Raw genomic sequence first — 22,963 nt, forward strand, 5'->3', positions numbered from 1 at the left:
TTCTTCTTTGAGGTGATTGGTTTACACAACCCTCAGGGGAAAATGGTTTGCTAGGGTAAAAACAGGAACAGGAACAAAACATCGACAAACATTATTTAAAGAGGTTAGAAATGGCTGAAATGAGCTAAAACTAAAACAGTGACCATTATAAAATATTAGAGATGGGTGTAAAACAAAACACTTCTAATGCATTGAGCCATGGTGCTTGTGTCGGCAATACAGGTTCAAATCTGGTCACAATTCACTTATTTTTCTTTTAAATACATATAAATATAAAAAAACGTTAGGTAAAGTTGTAACAGTTGCATTTTACCTTAAGAATAAGGAAAAAGACCCTTCAGTCTTGGGTGAAAGGCCCATGTGGGAGCTATATAGTGATAAAGTGTAAATATAGGGAATATTATGATATGGCAATAAATAGTGATAAACAGGAAAGTGCCGCTGTGATATTGTTGCTATTAAATGTTCCAGTGGCATTCAGAGAGTATGAGCCGGTCATCAGCGGTGAAAATGTATTCTCCTTCAGGCTGTGTTCCAGCCGGCACCTGTTATAAAGTGCTGCGGTCGTCTCGCACAATTGACCCTGTAATTTCAAAAAAGGTCACAGCGGCTGTGGTGTAATTCAATAATCTTATAGCGCTGTATTAACTACATATTTAATCACAGAGGGTAGGACACTGACGTAGCGTCCTGGTGTGGCAGGGCAACGGAACATATGCAGACCAAAGTGCTTCTGTCAGCAACGCGTGAGGGATGCCTTCAAGTCTTCTCCTTCAAGTGCCTGATCCCATGATGCACAGCTACCAAATCTGCTGTGTTATACATTCGGTCAGATATCTAGCAATGACACATAGTCCACTTGTGTGTTTTTAATCCTCCTTCAAGGCCCCTTTTTCTCAGTTTCTCATAGATATTATAGATATGTATAAAAATAGCTTACAAACCTATATATAAGAGATAATGTACAGCTAGACAGTCATTATCTCAAAATAAATCTGCAAAGAGATAAGAGAAATTAAAAGACTACAGCTGTGTATAGAAAAGCAACACTGGTGCGTAAATGTGCATCTTTATCTAGCCTACAGCTATAACAACACGAACCAGTTTCAACAATGAAACTCTGAGATTGTCAGGTGGTTGCAGAATGCAACCCATCACGCTCAGCTGCACTCTGCTCATTGTTGGGCTCCAGCATCTGTTTACAGCTCAGCGGCGGTTCCTGCGCATCAGGTGGAGTGAATTGGACTTCAGGCAGGATGCGCCTCGCTCAGCCCTGTTCATTAACGCTGCTATATCGGGCTCCAGCTATCAGTACAGGCTCGCAGCGAGCAAAAGGCATCACCGCACGCCTGCTCGCGACTGAAATTACAGCCGCCTCCAACAGCACACCAGAAAAGAACATTAAACCCAGAGAGACGCGCACCAACAGACTGAGCTGACAAGTAAATTGTTTCTAAAGCAGCAGGCAAAGGAATATGGTGAAAGGAGAGGGATCGGAGGGAGATGAGAAGGAGGGAAGGTAAACAAGTGAGGAGAAGGAATCATACTGGACAGGAGTGTGTAGCAATAAAGAGGAAAATGGTTAAATAACAGGGAGATTTGGGGAGATATCATCCGGGCTGATGTGAATTAGGAAAGAAAAGGCTATAAATGATGATACAGAGGACCAAAAAGTGCTTGTTGCAGAAGTCGGTCACGATGAACTGCACAAATAAACTACGCTTTACATGGAACAAACAATATGCTGCCAGTGATGCAAAAACTGATGACACCCTCACTCAGGTGTCCTTAGGTTAAGGTGTACGAGATGAAAAAAGCTTTAGAGGAATAGTTCACCCATACAATGACTATTTATAATTGTCTTAGTTTATTCACCTTCATGTAATTTCAAACCCACGTGGATTTTTTTTTTCTTTGATCACACAATGTGATCACAGGAATAAATTACATTTTTAAGTATATTACAACACAAAACTGTACAATTAAATAGTAATATTTTAAAATAATTACTGTATTTTTGATCAGATAAATGCAGCTTTGGTGAGTATAAGAGACATTTTAAAATAAATAAATAATTTTATAAAATCGTTCAGACCCTAAACTTTCAAACAGTAGTGTACAGTATAATGGAGAATTAGAACTGTCTATCTCCTAAATTCACAATAGAAGTGGTTTATTTGTCTCCAAAAGTCAAATTGGAGTATCCAATTTTTATTGCAATTTCAAGTTCACTTTCAATATAAGAACAGCCAGGACAAAAAAAGAACCTTCCTCTAAATTAAGAAAGTCACGTGGGTTCGGTACAACATGAGGCTACGTAAATGATTTTGGGGTGAACTGTCCCTTTAAAAGCTCAGCAGTTCAAATGTGACTCATACAAGTTAATATATCCGCTTCAATTCTTAAACCCATGATAAAGGAACACAGTCACACAGCAGTCACTCACTCCTGACTGATGTCTGTCGTTTATCTTGAATTCCTCCTTTCATTTAACATTATTCATCATTCACCTGAAATAGAGAACCAGTTGATCTGACAATCCCTTGAATGGTGTCCATCACACAAACAGACAGTTCATCATTCGACTGGAAGTACAGACGAAGTGGAAAAACACACCAGAGCCACATAGAAAAAGCACATAAGCCTGCACTGCAGAATATAAAGTCAGGATATTTCTGTGTTCCCAAAAAAACAACTGTTATTTTTGTATTTTTTTTTTCAGAGTTCAGATGCAATTATTAGGCTTATGTGTCTGTTCCAAGTAGCTTGGGAATAACCTGGGAATCCACATCAGAATCTGGGAATAAAATCACAAAACACAGGGCTCATGCACGCTTACCTGGAACCAAAGGACCTTCCGACAGCTCTGACTGGACAAACTGCAACAAGATGGAAATGATGAGGACTGTGATACCTGACCATGTGACCTGCATGATTCTTACAGAGCTGGCATCCCTGGATGTCTCCAAGTTAAATCTAGACAGAGAAAGAGAAAATCAAAGGAATTAAATGCTGAAAACTTCTGTTAATGCATTTTTAGATGAGATAATCAATAATTCAGTGATTCATTGACTCAGTTTCACATAAAATATCTAGTTGCAAGGCTGTTGTAGTTGACTAAAGCTATAGAAATATATATATATTTTTACTTAAAATAATGTCACTGAATTCTTTTTCCGAATTTACATTTAACTGAATTAATACAAAACAAAATTACATTTTCATTTAGTTTAACTTTAAGGACTAAAATAATTAACATTTATAAATAATGAATACACACAAAAAAAAATGTTGGTATATTAGTAACAAAAAGAGCATGACAAAAACAACAAAATTAATAACACTTTTAAATAAACTTAAAGTGAAAACAGAAAATATAAAAAAAATCTATTTCAAAATAACAAAAACATAAAAGCATATCAATGATACAAAAACAACACTGGTTGGTGGTCAATTATACATATAATTTTATTTTATTTTATTATTCAGATTTTGCTTAATACAGATGCATTACATCAAAACAGAAAATGTAGTTATTGAGGACTGGTGTCAAAAGACAATCAGATTTAAAGAGGTGAATTTTGTGATACAGAAGACTGAAAGATTAAAAACCTATTCTCTCATGTACCAAACTTATGTGGATCAATGCTCAAGACTTATATGAAATCTCTTGCCCAGTATGAATATTGCCTGTTGGTTCAAAATTAATTTGTGGGTAATGCTAAACAACCATCTGCAGAATACAAATGCACTGAGATTGCATGCCAGCCTAGACCGATCTGAAACCCAAAATCAAAGAGTAAGCATCACATCCTTTGGATGCAATAATATTTTTTATATCTGATGAGAGAACGCATGACAAAACACAACTGATCCAGAAATATGAAATGACTTTGCACAAACCAAATCAACTTGCTACATGTAAAATAAAATAAAAAAATAATAAAATAAAATAATTCATTTACAATTTTATATTAATATAAAATTAATATATATAAAATTGCAAAGGTAAATATTGAAAGTCTATTTACAGACATCTATATTTTTCTAAAACACTTCATAATTCTCTTTAACTATGATGTCTTGTTTGTAGTAGACAGAGTAATCTTGTTGACGGAAAGGCTTTATTCTACTCTTATCATAGGACGTACAGTAAACATTCTCCCTGTCTCCAAATGGACCGTTTCCTGGCCACAGAGCTGAAACAGCAGTCTAGAGCTCCACTATCTGATTGGAGCAACCGGCCGTCTCATTGTCACAATCGTACATTATCATCTCTTATTTCCCTAGTGTTCTGGCAGCCTGATAGAATTATTGTGCCTAGCAATTGCATAATTTGCATGCCATGATGACAGACGCATTCACTACAAACCGGACGGTCGAGTGCGAGTTGCATTTATTTTTCAGCTCTTGGGGTTCTTTCATTCATTAAACACTCAGGTCCGCTTCCTCCAAGTATTCTGTGGTGGACACAGGAGGGTCGGATTGAATTCTTCCAGATAATTGTGTCAGATAAGCAGCCAAAAGCGTCTTTCACAAGCGATCAGATAAACACCCAATTACCAGCGGTGAGATGCCACTGTCGGCGGGTCAGAGGAGGTGCGCCAAACCAAGATGGCCTCCTCATCTGACACCCTGCACCAATGAGTTCAGGCAGAGGAGACGGCTAAGAGTAATTATTCAATTCTGTTGATTAATGAATTTAACCATTGAAGATAATGGAAGATGAATGTGTAGGACATCCTCTTTCCAAATTACATGCACATAGATTGGGCCAATCAGCAACAAACAGACCTGAGCCTACAAAAATCAGTTTTCTACCCTTTTCTCCAGTTTATCTTTGCAAACACATACTTATTTATGAGCAAGACATGTATGTACATGTGTGCAAATGTGAAAAGTAGAGGTAAATTCTGAAACATTTCTGAGAAAGATGCCGTGTCAAATTCCAGCCTGAATGAGTCCTCCATCTGTCATCTGGACAACAGATCGCTGTGGACCAACACTTATAGAAAGAGTTAACCAAAATATAAATAAATAAGTCCACAACCAGGCCCAAACCTCACCGACTCACAGTAAAACTCTGTATTTGAATGGGGGAAAAAATCAAAAAAAGGTACAACAAGAAATAGATGAAGACATTTCAGTTTTAACAAATGCACAACAAGTGCTTTCTGAGAGAAATAGCAGCTCTTTTGGTGTCCCCATCTCTTTTTCTTCTGCTTCTGGAGTTTCTTTTGTCATAGTGGGTGACGTGAACAAAGTCAGAAGCCACCCCGACCCTCCATGTACTGTTTTGAGGTTTGGCAGACACCGACTAAACTGTCATTTCCTTTACACACTGCTTTCATTTCCAACATGACATGACACCATTTCCACATGAATAGGTCTCTTCACATCTCATGAGGGGCGTCTGGCGTGTTAAAGGTGGAGGCATATAGCCAATAAATTATTGCAGGAAAGTGTTCAGAGGGCTCTGAGAAATCAAATGCACTTCAGATTACCTCTGACAACACCCACTGTTCCTTTCAGCTTAATCTCTCCCCTTTCATCTTCCAATTTCTAGCCTAGGAGCTCCCTGTAACTTCAGCCCAGGGAGCCAGATGCTACGAGAGCTGGGGAGGGGAAGGAAAGAGCGAACAAAGCAGATGAATAACAAAGTGGTCTGCGATTGTTAAAAATCTAAATCATCCTCCATTTCCATTATGGTCCAAATGGAAAGGAAACAGAGATGCACAATATCACAATCATTATCTTTGCCTAGAGCTGGCTTTTCCCAATGGACTGGTGTTCTTATTGGGAAGGTGGCTGGTGGTTCAATTAGCCTGACCGAGACGTTGTTAAGGGAATAATGCAATGCGCCGACAGGAGTGTGCAATGCAAGCCATAAGGAGCAAAGCATTCTATAGCGGCACGCTTACGTATTCATTTCTTGTTCACGCTTTAGAGCTACACTGTGCACTATCTGGACAACGCAGATGCTGTCCCCCGGGACTACAGCCAGGATAGTGAGTAAACACATATTCGCCTATTGTTCATGATTTCCAGGCTTTTCAGTAAAACCTCCAGCACTGCATTTCCACTGGCCTTTCCTCCTCCCTGTTCATTAATTTGAAAGCAGGTTGTTTAGACTGGGCAGCATTTAATCACATAGAGAAGCCATGGCCTGGAGGCAAACACAAATACTTCAACATAAGCAGGTCTGGACACTTTCGTTGAGAATGCCTTTAATATTACTAAATTTGAATTGAGCTATTTAAGATAAAGGTAATTTAATGGGTAATCTGACATTTCTGCACCACCAGCATCAACAAAAAGGATTGTATGATGTATGATTGTTCAGCCAATCAGATAGACAAATAACAGTGGAACAATGTGGAAACAGTGGAAAAATAACAAATGCTTTCCCAGATCTTTCCACAAAATTGGGAAAGAAAAATAAATTACAAGAAAGACTGTTAAATCATTTTGAATTTAAATTTAGTAAATTCTTTTTGGAAAGTCCAAATCTTGTTGGGTCGGGCCGATCCAATTTCAAGTCACATTCAAAATGTTTTATTTTTGCCCAAATCTGAAACAAGCAACAAGGGCCATTTACTGTTTCCCCATCCACTCTCAACTATACTATAACATATTGTTTTTAATGTATTTCATCAATAAAATCTCTAACATCCATTAATATGTTTGAAAAATGCTCTAACTCACAGTGGTACGATGCAGTAAAAGTCTTAAACATTATGCTGGCATTCAATTTCCATGCGCACTCTCCAACAAGCCCTCTGAATAAATATCAAACTGTTCGAACAAACACAATTTCATGCTCAGACATTCAGCTTTTTGATTATTGTAATCCGTTATCAGCATGTGAGGCCAGTGAAGCTCGCGGAGCATGGAGATGAGTTTGGAGGAGGGGGAGAAGCTTCTGCGCTAGAGCTGCTGAATCATGTGCCACAACTAGTCTTCTGGCAAAATTGCCCCTCAGAAGCTGTTGAATAGACGAATTCGGATAGCAGGCTTCATTACATACTACAAACACACCGTCGGTATCCATTGTGTGAATGCAGTCAAGTGAGCAAGCAATGGAAAAGGAAAGAACGAGGCTTTGCCGCAGACGTTAGGACAATCTCTTTAAGTGACTGCTCAGCTGTTTTGCAGAGTCAATGTCATGTTTGTTATGGATGGCGCCGTTCGGCTTTCTCCACGCAGCTCCGCCCTCATAAAGATGACGGACAGGGTTTAAACGTCCTGTGTTTACAGTGCATTAATATTTCTGCCACTTCATTACAATAAAAGGATTAACCTGCGGCTTCGCTTTGCAGGAACGCCACACCGTCTGTTCCTCTCAGTGTATATTAGCTCCTGTCGGCCAGCAGGAGAGCACACACTAATCATGATGTGCTTGCACAAGCTATGCGAGCACACGCACACTCGTTCTCGTTCTCAAGCACCCATTTCTCACACTCTTGCAGGGCTGTGCAGAGAAAGATGGAAGAAGGGCAATGCGCTATGAATCTTGAGTGCAACCCAACACGGTGACAGGCCTTTGCTTACAAAACCAAGGTCGGAGATATCAACCTGGCTGAGAGAGCTTTCACTTGGGTTCAAACTATGGAAACATTTTTAAAATTCTCTGGGTTTTTGCTAAGGCAAGCATATATTTTCCTTGTACTTTGAACAAATCCCTATCACTTTGGCAAGTGTAACGGTGCTGAGGACATGAATTGTGCATCTTGTTCAGAAAAGGTGTGCTATTACTTTTCCAAGGGATGAGAGGGATTTTTCATTTTGGGATTGTCCACCCCAAAAATAAAATTTGGTCATTTATCACTTACTCTCATGTCGTTCCAAATCCATAAAAGATTTGTTCATCTTTGGAACACAATTTAAGATATTTTGTATGAAAACCAGGAGGCTTGTGACTATCACATAGACTGCCAAGTAAAATACACTGTCAAGGTCCAGAATAGTATGAAAAGCATAGTCAACATAATCCATCTTGCTTACGTTTACCGAAATCGACCATGAACAGGAAAAACCATCAACCTCTTCATATATATTTATAGCACAACATTTATTCAAAAGATTTGTTAAGCCTGGGTAACAAGACACGCTGGGTATCCCTGGTGGAAACGTTTGGGGAAATTATGCTTAAGACTTGACAGTGTCTGTGCATGCAAGCCTCTTATTAGAAACTGCAGGCCGAGCCAAAATTACGATTAATTTTCTGCAAAAGCAACAGAGCATTCCTGGCCAACAAGGAGGCAGACAGGCCCAGTCACCGAAGGGACCAACCGTAGTTATCCGTCTTTTGGTCTGCAGGCTCGTGGAGAAATTAAAAGCTGATTATATCCTGCAGGGAGAAGAGGAAAACCATGGGCCCCCCAGTCTGCGAGCTAAATTTGATGAATTAGTCCCAACTGTCTGCCAAGAAGGAGGATGGGGGAATCATGACAGAATTAAGAGCTGTCCTCCATCAAGACAGACGTTACTGGACAATTCATTTGCCTAAAAACTCCAGAAACAACATTTAATGCTATTTTCAAACTTTAAAGCCATGGAAATGTCAATGGTGGATAAAAACAACAGAAATGCAAGGTAAACTCAGAAAAAAAGTAAAAACAGCGAGATATAAACTCAAAATTGTTCGATGTAAAAAAAAAAAAAGTAAAAAAAAAAATTATGTTCGATGTAAAAAAAAAGTCAGTCTCTCTTAGAATTATGAGAAAAAAGTGAGAATGGTGAAATATAACTTTTGAATTGTAAGGGGGGAAAGGTGCAATTCTGAATTGTGAGACATAAACTTGCAAAAATAAATGGAAACAACTTTTTACAACTGATAACTGTCGTTATCATTCTTATGAGTTATAGACAGATGCATTATGGGAAAGACGACCTGGGCTCTATTTGCCTGTTCTGATTGGATCAGCAAGAGAAAGAACAAAGAATGCTAGCTTTCTATTGTGCCGCTTTGTATCCCAGATGTCAGAAGTCCAGCGTGCAAACAATAAAGCTTCTGCCACTCTGACTGTAGCAGTCATTATCCTGAGCAAGGATCGCCGGTTTTGCCCTACTGCAATCATAACTCTAATTAAGAGCGATGCTTTGTAAGCACGGAGGTTGCACGATGTTAATTACCAGAGTAGTGCGCTGCAAACACATCCCTAAATGCCACTTGTCATTGTTCTGCACTGGTACTTGTCACCGTCCCGCTACGAAAACACTCGGGATGTCACAGGCATGCCGGCACTCACCGGAGGATGACATGTTATGATTTATAACAAGTGACTGTCACTAAAAATACATACATGACTTGTTAACTTTAGCTGTCATAGTTGAAACAAAGTTCACTGTAAGGTGTGAGGAATACTAGGAATCATCAAAAAATAATTTAGGATTTTTAAAATAGTTTTCAGTCTGTAAGTTCTAGAAGTTCCTGTTTCTAAGAGATTTAATGCTGGAAGAAAATAATAATAATAAAATAAAGATTTGTGTGTTTCCCATTATTTAGTGATTTGATAGTAACTGCATTATCAAAAGATGTGCTTGAGCATCAAAATGAGCAAAGCTAAAGCAAAAGATCTAAAGATATTATAAGCCACTGTTTTTAAGTTTTTGCAAGAAATTAATTTATTTACCTTCACAACCAGTATACATTTTCATCCATGAAACTCTAACGGAGTGCGTGTCTGAGCTTGGAACTGATGCGATCCTCATAGTGACAACATTACATTAGACGGCAATTGGTTAACACTTGAGCTGAGCTATTTGCATAAGGCGATCTGATTGGCTGACTTCTCCACTGGCGCTTGAAAAGTTGATAGATTTTCAACACCTACGCACGTTGCAGACGGATCCACAATTCAGTTCGGCAATGTTTGAATGAATGTTTAGCAGAATGTTCAATCTGCTTTTTTCCATTAAAGTGAAAAATGATGGTCATAGACTCTAAAACAATGAAAAAAAAACAGATAGAAAAGTAGTCTATGTGATTTGTGCGCTACATTCTAAGTTTTCTGACTTCATACGATAGTTTTACGAAGACCTGGAGGCCTAAAATGTAGAGTCACAGTGTAAAAGTGTTTTTAAGCTTTTGAAAACGCGTAACATGAAAATTATGCAAAATATCTCCTTTTGTGTTTCACTGAAGAAGAAAAGTCCAACATTTTGGCTGGACTATTCTTAACCAGGCTTCATTCGTCAGACTACGTTAACACGCTGAATGCCATAATATTCCTAACAGACACTTCTATGAATGTAAAGTCTTTGGTTGTCAGTAAATTTAGCTTGATTGCCAGAGCTGAACCCAGCGCTCTGATGGCAGGACCGTTTCTAAATCCTGAGGGAAATCTCACAGCGAATAACTCAGCTCCGACAATTAAACATATCATTCGTACACCATAATTAACTCAGACAGACTGATTTGCTCAGCTCCTCAGATGAATTCACCAGATTATTCACAAATAAATGACACTGCACTATCGGTATCAGTAAGCAGTATCACACAAGCTAAATTAAAGATAATGCATTTTAATAACAATAGATATTTAGATTACACCTCCCATAAGCCTCAGCTAATTAGAAAGCTGATGTACAGTCGACAAACACAATTATTCAAGCGGTTATACACTAATAGAGAACATAACAATTTGGCTTTTTCTTTTTACTTTGCTTTTTGGCTTAAAAAAAAATGTGATATCCATTTTTAAAACGCCCATTTGCCAGCTCGCAGACAGCTTGAAACATTTCAACAGCCCTTTCCCAAATCAAATGCTCTCTATCAGATCAAGGGTTGCATCCTCATTAAAAACACCTGAGAGATGAAGAGGGTACTTGGCCATTCTAGTGTCCCACATAATTGTTCCTGATGAGCAATAATACAAAGGAAAACACAACAGCATCATTTGCATATCTGCGATCATAAACAAAGCCTGCAGTCACACCTGAACTCTCGTTATTTCACTCCAAGGGCAAAATTAAGTTTCCGCCTGTGTTCACCGATGGTATATTATCATAAATTGGCTTATTAGTTGCAGGTTATTGAGCCAAGAGAGTGTGGAACTCGCCGCATTTGTGTGGGAAATGAATCACATCTTAATGCGCTTTCAGGATTCGTAGATTAATCAGAGGAGACCGCTGTGGATGTGACTGCTTTTTTGAGAAGGCCATGATGAGCTGGAGTCAAACGAAATGCTGGAAGTCAAGAGCAGGCAATAAAAATGCACGCTTCAAGTCATTCTCTATTGTATATTGAAATTATTTGTATGAGATACTGGTCTTTCATGTGGCTGTGTGATTTTTATGAATAGATTTCAAAGCGCTTTTGATAATAATAATAAGACTTGTATGAAGTTGCACTGCGAGGTTTGGATCATGGAGAAGGTCCAAGAAAACCCAATTAGAATGGGAGAAGATGTGGAAGCAGAGGTCAAAGGATATTTGAGCCTACACATGGACTTTTTTCCTCTTTTTGAGATCATTTGTTGTACATGAATTATGTCTAGGTGCGAGTGAAGTGTGAACAGCATTTCAAAAATGTATTTATAACATGATCAGATTTTAAAAAGTGGCTTGAAAACTGAAAAGAAATGAAAAGTTGAATCAATAATGAAAATACTTTCATCCTTAATTCACCTAGACACTCTTGAAAATAATTTTGTTGTTGAAACTGATGCTTCCAAAGCAAACCTTAAGCCTCATAGTGAAAAAAAGATTCCTTAAATTATTAAAAAGAAAGAAAACCATGGTTCTTCTAAGAAGTAGTGTTCACTGGAAGGCTCTTTTAGGAACCCAAAATGGTTCTTATATGCCATCACTGTGAAAACACAAACCTTTATTTTGAAGTGTATGATGTTCTTTCTTCTGTATAGAACACTAATGGAGAGGTTCACTTGGAATACTTGGCATAAGCAGACACATCACCAGTTTGATGTCAATTATTATACAATATGCCATGTTTACAGGTTCAATTCTGGTCTGCTCCTTGAATAAAGATATTGAATGGCTTCAGAAGACTTAAAAATGTAGTGTGCAGCATGGCTGCTTCTTTGGTAAATTTTCTAGTCTCACTTATGTTTTGGTTGTGTGAATATTCAGCAAAACACAATCACACAGGTTTGGAATGACATGACGGTGAATAAATGGTGACAGAACTTTCACTTTGGATAAACTTTTCATTTTATATTTAGTTGAAGCTAACATGTTTTCGTCTGGCCAACTGTGTTTTTCAGTTAATATATTTGTCACTTAAATTCCCATTTTAAAAATCAATTTTGATCTCTTTTTTTTTCCTCAATTCATTTCTCAGCACTGATTACTCAAAGCAAATCACAGATCCAATTATTCACTGTTCTGCTGGTTTATTTGCTTTAAAAATAAAGAAAGCCCATTAAGCAAGCATTTAACCATTTTTTGCTAGACCTGCATGGCTGCATCAAATGTTTAAATAAGGCCTTAATGAAACGTAATAAATCAAATATACTGTATTTATATTTTAAGGAAAGTTATGACGTTTATTTCCAAATGCAACCTTGGAAGATCAGATTGAATTGATACAAACTGAATGAAACAATCCATTTGAAACACAATAAAAAACGCCACCACAGATCAATGAAACTCGATTTCCTATTCACAACATACACGGCAAACTGCAAGACTTTTGTCATTGCTGCTACTGCTATCTTTGTTAACATTATCACCATAGCCTTCTTTCAGAGTCAACAAAACACAACAAAAGCAACAAAATGAGTATCTCCATCAAATCAGTTTTGACAAGGTATATACTTCACTTGTACGTCTTCATGTGTCCATTTATTTCTCCGATTGCAAAAGCAAAAAATAACAAAGGTATGAAATGAAATGACCCATAGTGTTACAGACATACATTTTATGACCCCTGTCCCCTTCATTCTTCACATCTCTCCTTATGTCCAACTCTGGTGTCCAGAGGTAAGCGTCCTGCTTAATGTTCCACAGGGTTATTTCTCTTTTGCTTTCAATTACAAAGACACAGCAGCAACCCAACTCTTTCTTTAAGAAGCTGCCACACACACACACACACACATACACACATTTCTGTCTCCTGCAGGTTGATATAGATAGATATCCCTCCCTGTTGAGTCTGAATCTACATTAGGTCATTTCAATAAGGGGAGAGGCCCCAAGGCATTGGTCAGGAGCTAGGGTGGAGGCAGGCCTCCATCCGTCTTAGTTTGACTTGCTGACACGCAGGCAGACGGATGGGGGGCCGGTGTAGCCAATCTCAGTTGTGTTTGTTATAATACTACATTAAGGGGCCTAATAGAGCATGTCAGGAAATATTGAAAGCATCACAGATGGCGGAGGGCTTTTCTAAAGTATGTTGTGGATGAAAGAAATTTTTTGGTTGTAAAAAAATCTGACGGAGGGAAGACGGGAATGGCTTCAAGGTGAATGCTGACCATGGACATCTACGGTGGGCCACTTCCTTTGGAAAACCGGTGGAGGGTGTGGCTTTGGGGAGGGGTTTTGGATAAAGGCGTGGCTTCATTTCATGATCACTTCATCTTGATCACAAAGCACTAGACTGAAATAATGACTAGTTTTGAAGAACTAGATGTTAACAGTGTTAATTAAAACTGTTCAAAATAATTTGCGTTCATTGAAAGTAGACTGAAATTAAATAAAATGATTAAAAAAATTATAATAAAGAAAAAATACTTTAAAAAATATAAAAAAAATATTTTTAAGATTAAGTAATAAAATTACTAAAACTAAAAAAAGGCTAAATAAATTATAGAAATGCTGAAAAAAAACTAAAATGAAAAGGAAAATATAAAAATAAAAGCTAATATTAATAAACACAATAACACTACAATGTACTATAATACACAGATGTCAATATCAAACTCAAACCAAAAATCTGAATTATTGTCTGCACACTGAAAAAAAAAAGATTCAGACTAAAGTCAAGTTGAACATGATTTTTAAATTTTTTTTTATTTGCAAAAATGAAAAAAGTGCCATGAATAAAAAGCTAATCAACAGGAGAAAGCATTGCAGCCCATTGCCTTCTTCCTCTGTATTCACCAACTCAAATCTATGAAATACATTTTCGGCTATTTTGTTTGCTGCTTTCTGTACAGTCTTTATTGAAGGACACTGCATGATTATTTGAATTCATTTTTCAACACCACATAGTTTTATCCTGAATAAACCCTCCGCTAAACTTTTTGTAAATCTAAAGAAGCACTTTACATGCTGGCCAGATAGTCTCTTGGCCAGAATAACCTCCAAAAGAGCCAAACTAAATGTCGCAAGTCAAAAGTCTGGCTAGGTGACACTACTGGACTGTTTACAGAGGAATCGCTCTAAAACACAACACAGTCTCAAGGGGAAAGCTGGCCAGTAGTAAAATAATAGCATCCCTGCCAAAGCCTGCTGGGATAGGTTGGGTGATGTACACCGGGCGTAATTACAGACAAACGGCAGGATGGTCCCATCAGCTCACTCCAAAAAAAAAGAGACAGAGGGGGACATTAAATCCAACCATTAACAAACCGAAATTGACGTCTGGCCAGAACCTCAGGGCAGTGAACTATTTGTCAGACAGCAGAGCATTCATTATACTGACAAATTTTGAGTAGCAAATGTCAAATGATGTTCCATTAAATGAGAAATGGGAAATATTGGAAGTATCCGGGGCATTTATCCCAGGGCCAAAGATGGATAGAATAACAGTTTCACCCATAATCCTCACCTGACCTTTAACCCAAACCTTTGTTCTTTGTTAGACGCTGATTTAAACTTGCATGCAAATGGCCTGAGAACAATTTCCAAATCAATCAGTCATTTACCTACACTATTGACAAGTCGCATCAATAACCTAAGGACCCATATTCAACCGATTGAACACTCTGATTTGAATGCATGCTCCGCGATTCATCTTCTTTTGTCTTTACATTTGGTCTTTTACAAAGCATTAAATCCCAAAAGCTGAAGGATTCTTCTAAATCGATCTACTGATCTCAAAGTTTGAGGTTGGTAAAATAATGTAATGTTTTTGAAAGTCTCTAATCCTCATCAAGCTGCATTTAGTTGATCACAAATACTGTAAAATATTGTGAAATATTACAATTTTAATAAATGTTCTTTATTTTAATATATTCTAAAATGTAATTTATTACTGTGATGCAATGCTGAATTTTTGAACACCATTACTCCAGACTTCAATGTCACATGAACCTAAATGTCTAAATTCAGAGTCCATTCACAAAATTTACTTAAAATGTTTTTGGTGCGTACAAGCATTTCAAATTATTTGCAGGAACAGTTCTATGCAAATTGATGAAGTACTTCAATGTTTTACCAACACTGTTGTACCTATTAAACCCAGCAGCTGAATGAGGTTCACATCTGACTGCCCGTTGTTCTTTGCTGACCTTGAGGAAAGTGAGTGTTGAGTGGTTTGGACTTGATGGATGAGTTATCAGTTTGCGCAGTACACCTGTCACATCAAACTTTATTGTCTCAAATAAAGCTGTGATTCACTGCTGTGGCTGTGTTAGCATTTGACTGCGAGTGGTGGAGGAAAGCTGTAGCGTCACTGTAAGTTTAATTTAAAAAAGGCCAACCTGGCAACAAAGAGCCTAACAGAGTTTTGATCAGTTCTACGAGCAAAAAAATTTACATGGAGATCAAATTGGCAGCAAGAACCCAAACTCAATCATTGGTGAACAGTAAATGGTTTTCAACCAAAAGATGCAAGCGAGTAATTGGGAAGCAACTGACCACAAAACCCAGTATGCAATGTTTGTAAGGCTTTGTAGAAACCAGCTGCCATGCCAACAAATTGGAAAAAATATCACAGAACTAAAGCGTTATGTCATCTGCACTACAAATTGGCACACTAACTAGCCAAAGTGTCTCCTCAAACTGGCAGCGAGTTGGCTAGTTAAGATTTGGAAAACAGTGTTTGTCATTATAATTCGTTTGAGTTAATGTTAATGCATTGCTATTATGACAGTTGATTGTTATTGCAACAGTTGGGACATTCATGAGCACCAGTTGGCAGAGCTATTGTGTACTTGTTGTGTTTTCCATTAATTATAAGAAAGACGGTATGCAAATATTTACTCTAAGCCAAAGAGAAAATATAATGAGCACAGATCTAAGTATAGATGACTAGTAGATGTACCCAGACCAAAATTAAGAGACTGTCCATAATAACCTATTGATAAACCTCTACTTCTTTCTCTTACTGCTTTGTCGTTTCAAAATCAGGAATTTAATAAACGTATTCTAAATTCAATTCTGAACACTGAAGTACTGAAGACCCTAGAAAAAATGCTGTCTAGCATATGAGTTAAGCCTTGTTTGACACATTTACTGTGGTGTGAAGCACAAAATACCACAGAGGGGGCACATATGCACTGAGAAGTTTACACTCTCAGAAATGGCACATACATAGCAGCACAAACAAAATATAAGCTGTTCTGCAAGGCGCAGCAATGAGAAAAATAATTTTTGACTAACCATGTTTGTGCTACAAATATGAATTGCATGGCTTGTTAACAAGAGGTGGGCTATTAATTTTATAAAACAGGTGAATAAAATCTCATAAATTTGCAAGTCTACAGAGACTTGAAGGTGGGCCTGCAAGAAACTACCTACAGTATACACAAAACAATGAATAAAAACTACTCAAAGAACATCTAATTTTACAGAGGTGCAAAAAAAAAAAATAGTTGAGAATAAATTTGCAATTAGAAAAACATTAGAAAAGTTCAGCATCATCATGCACAACTAGTCTTTAATGGAACAGTTCACTGTGCCAAAACTACATTACAATAATCTTCATTTTTATGGTAAAACTGACATTTTTAATGCCTGACAGAATGAGAGACGTCATTGAAAGAAGAGTGGCTTCTTTCCATTCATGCCTGACTGTAGAAAGAGAAAAGCACCTACTGAAGTGACCATTTGAAAAGAACCCCCCCACAACCACCCGCTTCCCCCTCCAGAGACCGAGATGAGAAGCGCTGACTGTACTTCACATGGGCCACAGGAAAGTCCTGACTTAAAAAGCACATTTAAAACCAGTGAAGATGAAAAACACCCCAATTATCTCCCCAAACCCCTGCTGAGCCCCAAGCTGTTTTATGACATTAAAACCTGCTAAATTATGAAACACCAGTCGGCTGAGGATACAAATGAAAAAAACGGGGACTTTTTTTTCTAAACTGTTAGTGTTTGTAGGGTGTCCGCTGATGCTGTTATGATATTCTCAGTGCTTAGTGTGATGACTTTGCAGTCACATCCCTCTCGGTGATGCTGTGGGGCGTGCCAAAGGCTACGATAAACTACAAGCAGATAATGACTAAGATATGTCAGCTTAGAGATTTCATACGATATGCGTTGAAGCTCTTTTACGCAATATGAAGGACATAATGAGCATTTGTTTAATTAATGAATTCTTATAAATTATTTAATTATGAATTTGTATATATTTACAGCTATCTAAAAAATACATACATTTGGCTTTTAACACGCCATCATGCATTTATCCTACATTCATTGGAAACAGAAACCCATGACTTTGCCATCACTTACTGTTTGAGTATGCTCAAAATGGAGAAAATCCAAAATTGCATAACAAATTGGGCCATTTGACTTATGCACTATAGTCCAAGTATTTTGGATTGAAACAATATATTTCTGTAAAAGTTGTTATGCTCTACCGAAGTTATAAAATGGAGTTCAAAATTCCTAACCCTGTTTGGATTCATACTGTATATGCATTCTCTCTACAATTCTGTTTGCTTGTTTTAGGGCTTGATAGAATATTTGGCACTTTTCTACATCAGGGTGAAGGCTACGATCTGTCAGGCCTTCCCTCCAGATTACAGTTACACAGGGGTCACAAAACCGGGTCTCTGACATCTGTTACGCACACAGGGTTTCCTCCGGACAGCGGTACAAGACAGGAAACAATTCAGGCAAACCTACCCAGAGGACATCTGATCACATCCACATGCGCAACAAATAATCTATCTCCACAATTCCCCAAAGACAGAGAGCGAGTGAAGAGGAGAGAAAGAGGGCGAGCGAGATTTATTAATAGCCATAGGCTATTCAGGTCTGTGGTTATTGAACGATAAGTCCGCTGATAACCAGTCATTTCCCGAGAACAGACCATACTGTGTGCCCCGCTTTTGTAGAATTGCATAATTTCCATTTCCAATTCTAAATCCTTAGACATTTCATGATATTTAACCTCCACGGGCCGGACCAGACAGTATCAGCACGTCCCCATTGGCTGCAGCACGGAGGATAAAATCCAATTTCTGTGATAAGCTTCAGATTTGTCGTGAGGACTGGAGTTGCGTTCCTCTTTGGATTGTATGCGTTTATCCAAGAAAAGGGCAACAGAGACTGATCGGAAGTGGCAAGGGGCATGGCGGCCGTGGCGGTGTGGTATCGAGTACAGACAGGTGTAGAATGATGATACAATTCATGTTCATACTGTTTCACTCAAGAACCACCTCTTGCTTTCCAACCCCTGATCCCCAAACACAGTCCCTAACTACTTTCGCCAACCAGGTCTCATAAAAAACGTACCTCTGTGCACTTTTCTTCAGTTCAGAATTCAAATATCCGAGAACTGTCACTAAAAGTTAATTCTCTATTGTGTTGGAAATATGCCCTACACCAAACCTAACCCTAAACCTAGTGTTAACAGGTTAGACAAGGCCTAGGTTAACCAAGTGTTAAGTGTTAACAAATGCTCAACTGATATAAAAACACATTTGCCGATGCAATTGTGCCATTTGTACTTTTCTGATATGCAGATTTGAGCTGTTTTGTTGAACCGTGGTTAGACAGGATTGGAACCAGAGCTCCTCGCCTCTCAAGTAGATCTTCTTACTCCGTGAGCTACCGAACAAACCGAATACCTATGAAAACACATAGATATGAAGCTCAATATGTGAAATACTAGCATTCAAAAGCATCTGTTTTCAAATCTCCCAGGATATTAATATTGGTTTTGAAGTCATAAGATTGATTTTGCAAAAATCGCTATTTAATAATTGAAATTCTGTAAATTTGTGTGAAAAGGAATAAAAGGAGTTTTACTGCCTCCAGTGTTCATTTATTTTGGAAACCGCAGTGATGTACTTATTGTTACTTATTTCGTGTCCCTCTAAAAAGTGCATCCAGGTACATTTATTAATTGTAATGAGAAAGCATTAGCATTAAAAACATAACATTCTCATTTTCCACTAGATATTTTCAACTTCAACTCTGAACGATACAGGTTCAACATTGTGATGTCTGTCAGCCATTACTGTTGTGGCCCAACCCTAAGGCACACAATTATCTATAATTCTCTATAATTATCCACTTTCACACATGAAACACAACCAATTACAGTAAAATTGACTGATTACTTTTTCCAGTACCATATACAACAACTTAGCATATTTCATCTGTATTACTACCATAACACATCTATATCTGCATAACAAAATACTGAAAAAACTATATAATTTGGGAAATTTTAATCTGCAGACAAATTCCTTTATACACTTGGTCTTTTGCTTAAGCATCTGCCCAATCTAACATTTCTTTCCACTACAAAAATTATTGTGATTTTTGGTAAACAGCATGGATTATGTGTGTCAGTAATTTGCTCAAACTCTGTCGGCAGATGTCTCTTACCTCAAAGCGCTTTCACCTTGTATGTGTTTAAACCATAAAAATTTTGACTTTGTTCACACAAATCACCAATACGACCCTTTTCCACCAATGTTACAACTTCTTAAGCTTGCAAAACAGCTCAAATTAACAAATTTCCATATTAATTTCAGGATGTTACCATTTCAACAGTTGAACTGTTAAGATATAGTTGTTGACCAATGAAAATTTTTCAGTAGTTCTTAAACAGCACCGTTTTCAACACTGATAATATAGTAAGAAATGTTTCAGCAAATCATCATATTAGAATGATTTCTGAAGGATAACACTGAAAACTGGAGAAATGATGCTGAAAATTATATTTAAATTACATTTAAAAATATGTTTAAATAGATTATATGTTTACATGTTTAAGGGTGGTCATATCATTTTTGGCCATGTAGTGTATGTCAGATTACAAAATTATATTTCCGAACACCACCAGCCAAGCAAAGTCTGTTCTGTCACACAATTCCTGTCAGACCTCCTGCGGACGTACACACAGTAGAAAGAAGAAAAATGAGATAGAAGAAGAGATGGCAATCTAGCGACTTTGGCTCTGGTCCAGAACTGTCTATCAAGTAATGCTGTCTAGAAATTGGCGTGCCAGGGAAGAACTCACTGAGGTGAATCACATGACATTATGGAGGTCACGCATGGGTCCAGCCACCTAAAGAGCCCAGATAGAGGCGAGGAATAGAGTATTTTACAGACCACTGGTCCACCTGCTTCCTTCAGAACCCTCAAATTCAGTCTTTAATCGAAACCCAGAGTAATACAATTCATAGGACTTAAAACTGGTCACACTTTACTGGGCTGCCAAAGGACCCCTAGAGAGACTCCAAAAAAGGGCACCAAAAAGTACTTTATCATCAAATGAAGAGTGTGCTGGAACGATGAATTTTAAATTACAGCACCTGGCTGGATAACAACACTAAATGAGATCAAATTGACAGCCCGAATACCTTAGAGACTGTATGTCTTGTGTGGTTAACACATGCACACACATGCAAATGCCATGAGAGGCCATACAATCACTTTGGTGGCATCTGTTCACTATTTTTTTTTTCAGAGCTCGAACTGTTTCATACTCATGCAAAGAAAATTAAATGTTGATCTTTGATGAAGCTGCCTTTCATTCGCTGTGATTAGAAAAGAATCACAATGGCAAAGCTCAATGTCTCCTCGCCATCGATTTTAATTGAGGCTTGATAACATATATAATGAACTGTAGCAGGTCATGCATTTTGTAATTTGAAATATTTTCAGCTTTATTGAAAGACTGCACTGGGTTGATTTCTCTTGGGCATAGCGCAGAATAGTACAAAAGACTATATTCCAATAACTAGATTAAACAAACGTGGCACATTGAGAGCGTTGATTAATTCATGGACGCATTCTCCATTTCATACATTTATGAAGGACGTTACCCATTAAAAAAACATCTATGTATTCCAAGCACACCTGGCTCTTCTTTAAAACTTTCAGTAGGGACAGCTCTCACTTTCACACACTGAGGAATGTTCTCATGCTCTGTCTGGAGTTTTACAGACACCAAGCCACTTTTAATGGCTCAAAAATATATGTATGACTGCTATCTTAGAATGTAACAAAGAACTAAAATTTCAACTTCAAAACAGGAATTAAAATGGAAAATCTCTCTAAAAGGGTTAAACAACACATGTTCAGCACCAGAGTCAGCTCCCAATTTCATGATCTCAAGACATGAGTGTTCTGACTTCTTAAATAGCTTTAAAATATATGCCTATATATCAGTTTAACATACCTATTTTTATGATAAAACCCTATGTGAGAGATTCTACTCCTGGTTGGTGTTACAGAAACCAAAAATGCATTGAATGTGTTTTTGAAGAGATCAAATTGATCATAATAGTCTGAAAAGTGCATGCTATTCTGTGGTGAAATTGCAGGCTAAAGCTTTAATAATGTCTGTCTGCTGGGGTTTAATTAGTTTAGAGGGAAAAATTTGGAAAAAAAAAATACATACTGTAACATTTGGGTTAAATGGCATACCACCAATAAGCAGTGTAATTGCACGCTGTTTCAGCAATCTACTGTTCTCCTCATTGCAAGTCTAAGCAAAATTCTGATCTCAGGGCCATGAGTCTATATTAAACCTTACTCTGCAGAAGCAATTAGACATTCAAACAGACTTAAATCACAAGTGTCTCTCTCTGAGAATATCACATATTACTTGATCAAATTATTGCATGCAAAGTTTAAAAAGCTTGTATTATGTCATATGATAATAGCAGTAGCTATGGTGCTCTAGTCAATTATCAATATCTCTACCATGCATATAAGTGCTTCAGTCCATCCCATTTATAATAATATTAAACACACACACACACACACACACACACACACACATGCACGCACACACACACATCTAAACCAAATGATTATATTCATATGTTCCAAGTCCAACAACTACAATCAACCTAAATCAATCTGACTACATAGGACACAATTAGAAAAGTGAGATCAGGCAGAAAAGCTACACCTATACCTAAGGTAACACCTTTCCACTTTCAATGCGTGTCCTAAATGCAGCACGAAACCATGGGCATCCTTCTGTAGACTGATAAAACTGTAACACTGATTGCATCTAATTTTTATTTATTTATTAATCAAAATTTCTGTTGCATGCAATACATATCCAGTAGAAAGTTCAGTTCAGGCTGAATAAGACACTTCTATTCAAAAATATAATCCGAACACCCCAAAACGCAAGAAATTATGCAAGTTGACAGAAAGGACTTAGTGCACAAAACACAATTATGAAAAGAGAATCTCTTACCCACTTTCCTGATCACAGCCGATGCGTGTTAATTCCAAGAACAGAAGTCAAACTACTCTTCCATCTCTGCAGTGAGCCGCGCGCAACTTTCCAATGGATCGTCAGCACCTGGAAATTTAGATGCGCTGGGAAACGAAGGTGAGCTTTAGTCTATGGCAGTTCAGCCACTCAGAAAAAAAGCGAGGCGAGCACCGGAGTGTACCGGTGGATAGTGTCTTTAGGCGCGTTCTCATGCGCTGCTGATGCGGTGCGTGCGCGGTAAAGCATACCGACCTCTCCACGCGCTGTCACTGCGCTCTGCTTCCCCGGGTCCTAAAGCTGAACCGCAGCGCCACTGAACTTTAATGAGTTACTGCACCGCGAGCATTGCATTATATCATCCGGGAAACGTCTTCACTCTTCCATCTTTTCTACAATTCATTCACCCTAATG

General features: G+C 37.8%; 1 protein-coding gene across 2 annotated transcripts in view; it reads right to left on the reverse strand.

The window, feature by feature from the left end:
- The window catches only part of LOC128029012 (roundabout homolog 1), a 236,621-nt gene extending 213,862 nt beyond the window's left edge, over positions 1 to 22,759 (reverse strand). The window contains exons 1-2 of one of the 2 annotated variants that reach the window (XM_052616455.1): positions 22,532 to 22,759; positions 2,840 to 2,976 (exon numbers count right to left, since the gene is read on the reverse strand). In XM_052616455.1, coding sequence (XP_052472415.1) covers positions 2,840 to 2,933 — 94 coding nt within the window. In that variant the 5' untranslated portion in view covers positions 2,934 to 2,976; positions 22,532 to 22,759. The remainder of the gene's footprint in view (positions 1 to 2,839; positions 2,977 to 22,531) is intronic. The other variant, XM_052616456.1, reaches the window with a different exon arrangement.
- Positions 22,760 to 22,963: the final 204 nt, after the last annotated feature.

Source organism: Carassius gibelio, chromosome A15 (genome assembly GCF_023724105.1).
Source record: "Carassius gibelio isolate Cgi1373 ecotype wild population from Czech Republic chromosome A15, carGib1.2-hapl.c, whole genome shotgun sequence".
Classification (NCBI taxonomy): Eukaryota; Metazoa; Chordata; class Actinopteri; order Cypriniformes; family Cyprinidae; genus Carassius; species Carassius gibelio.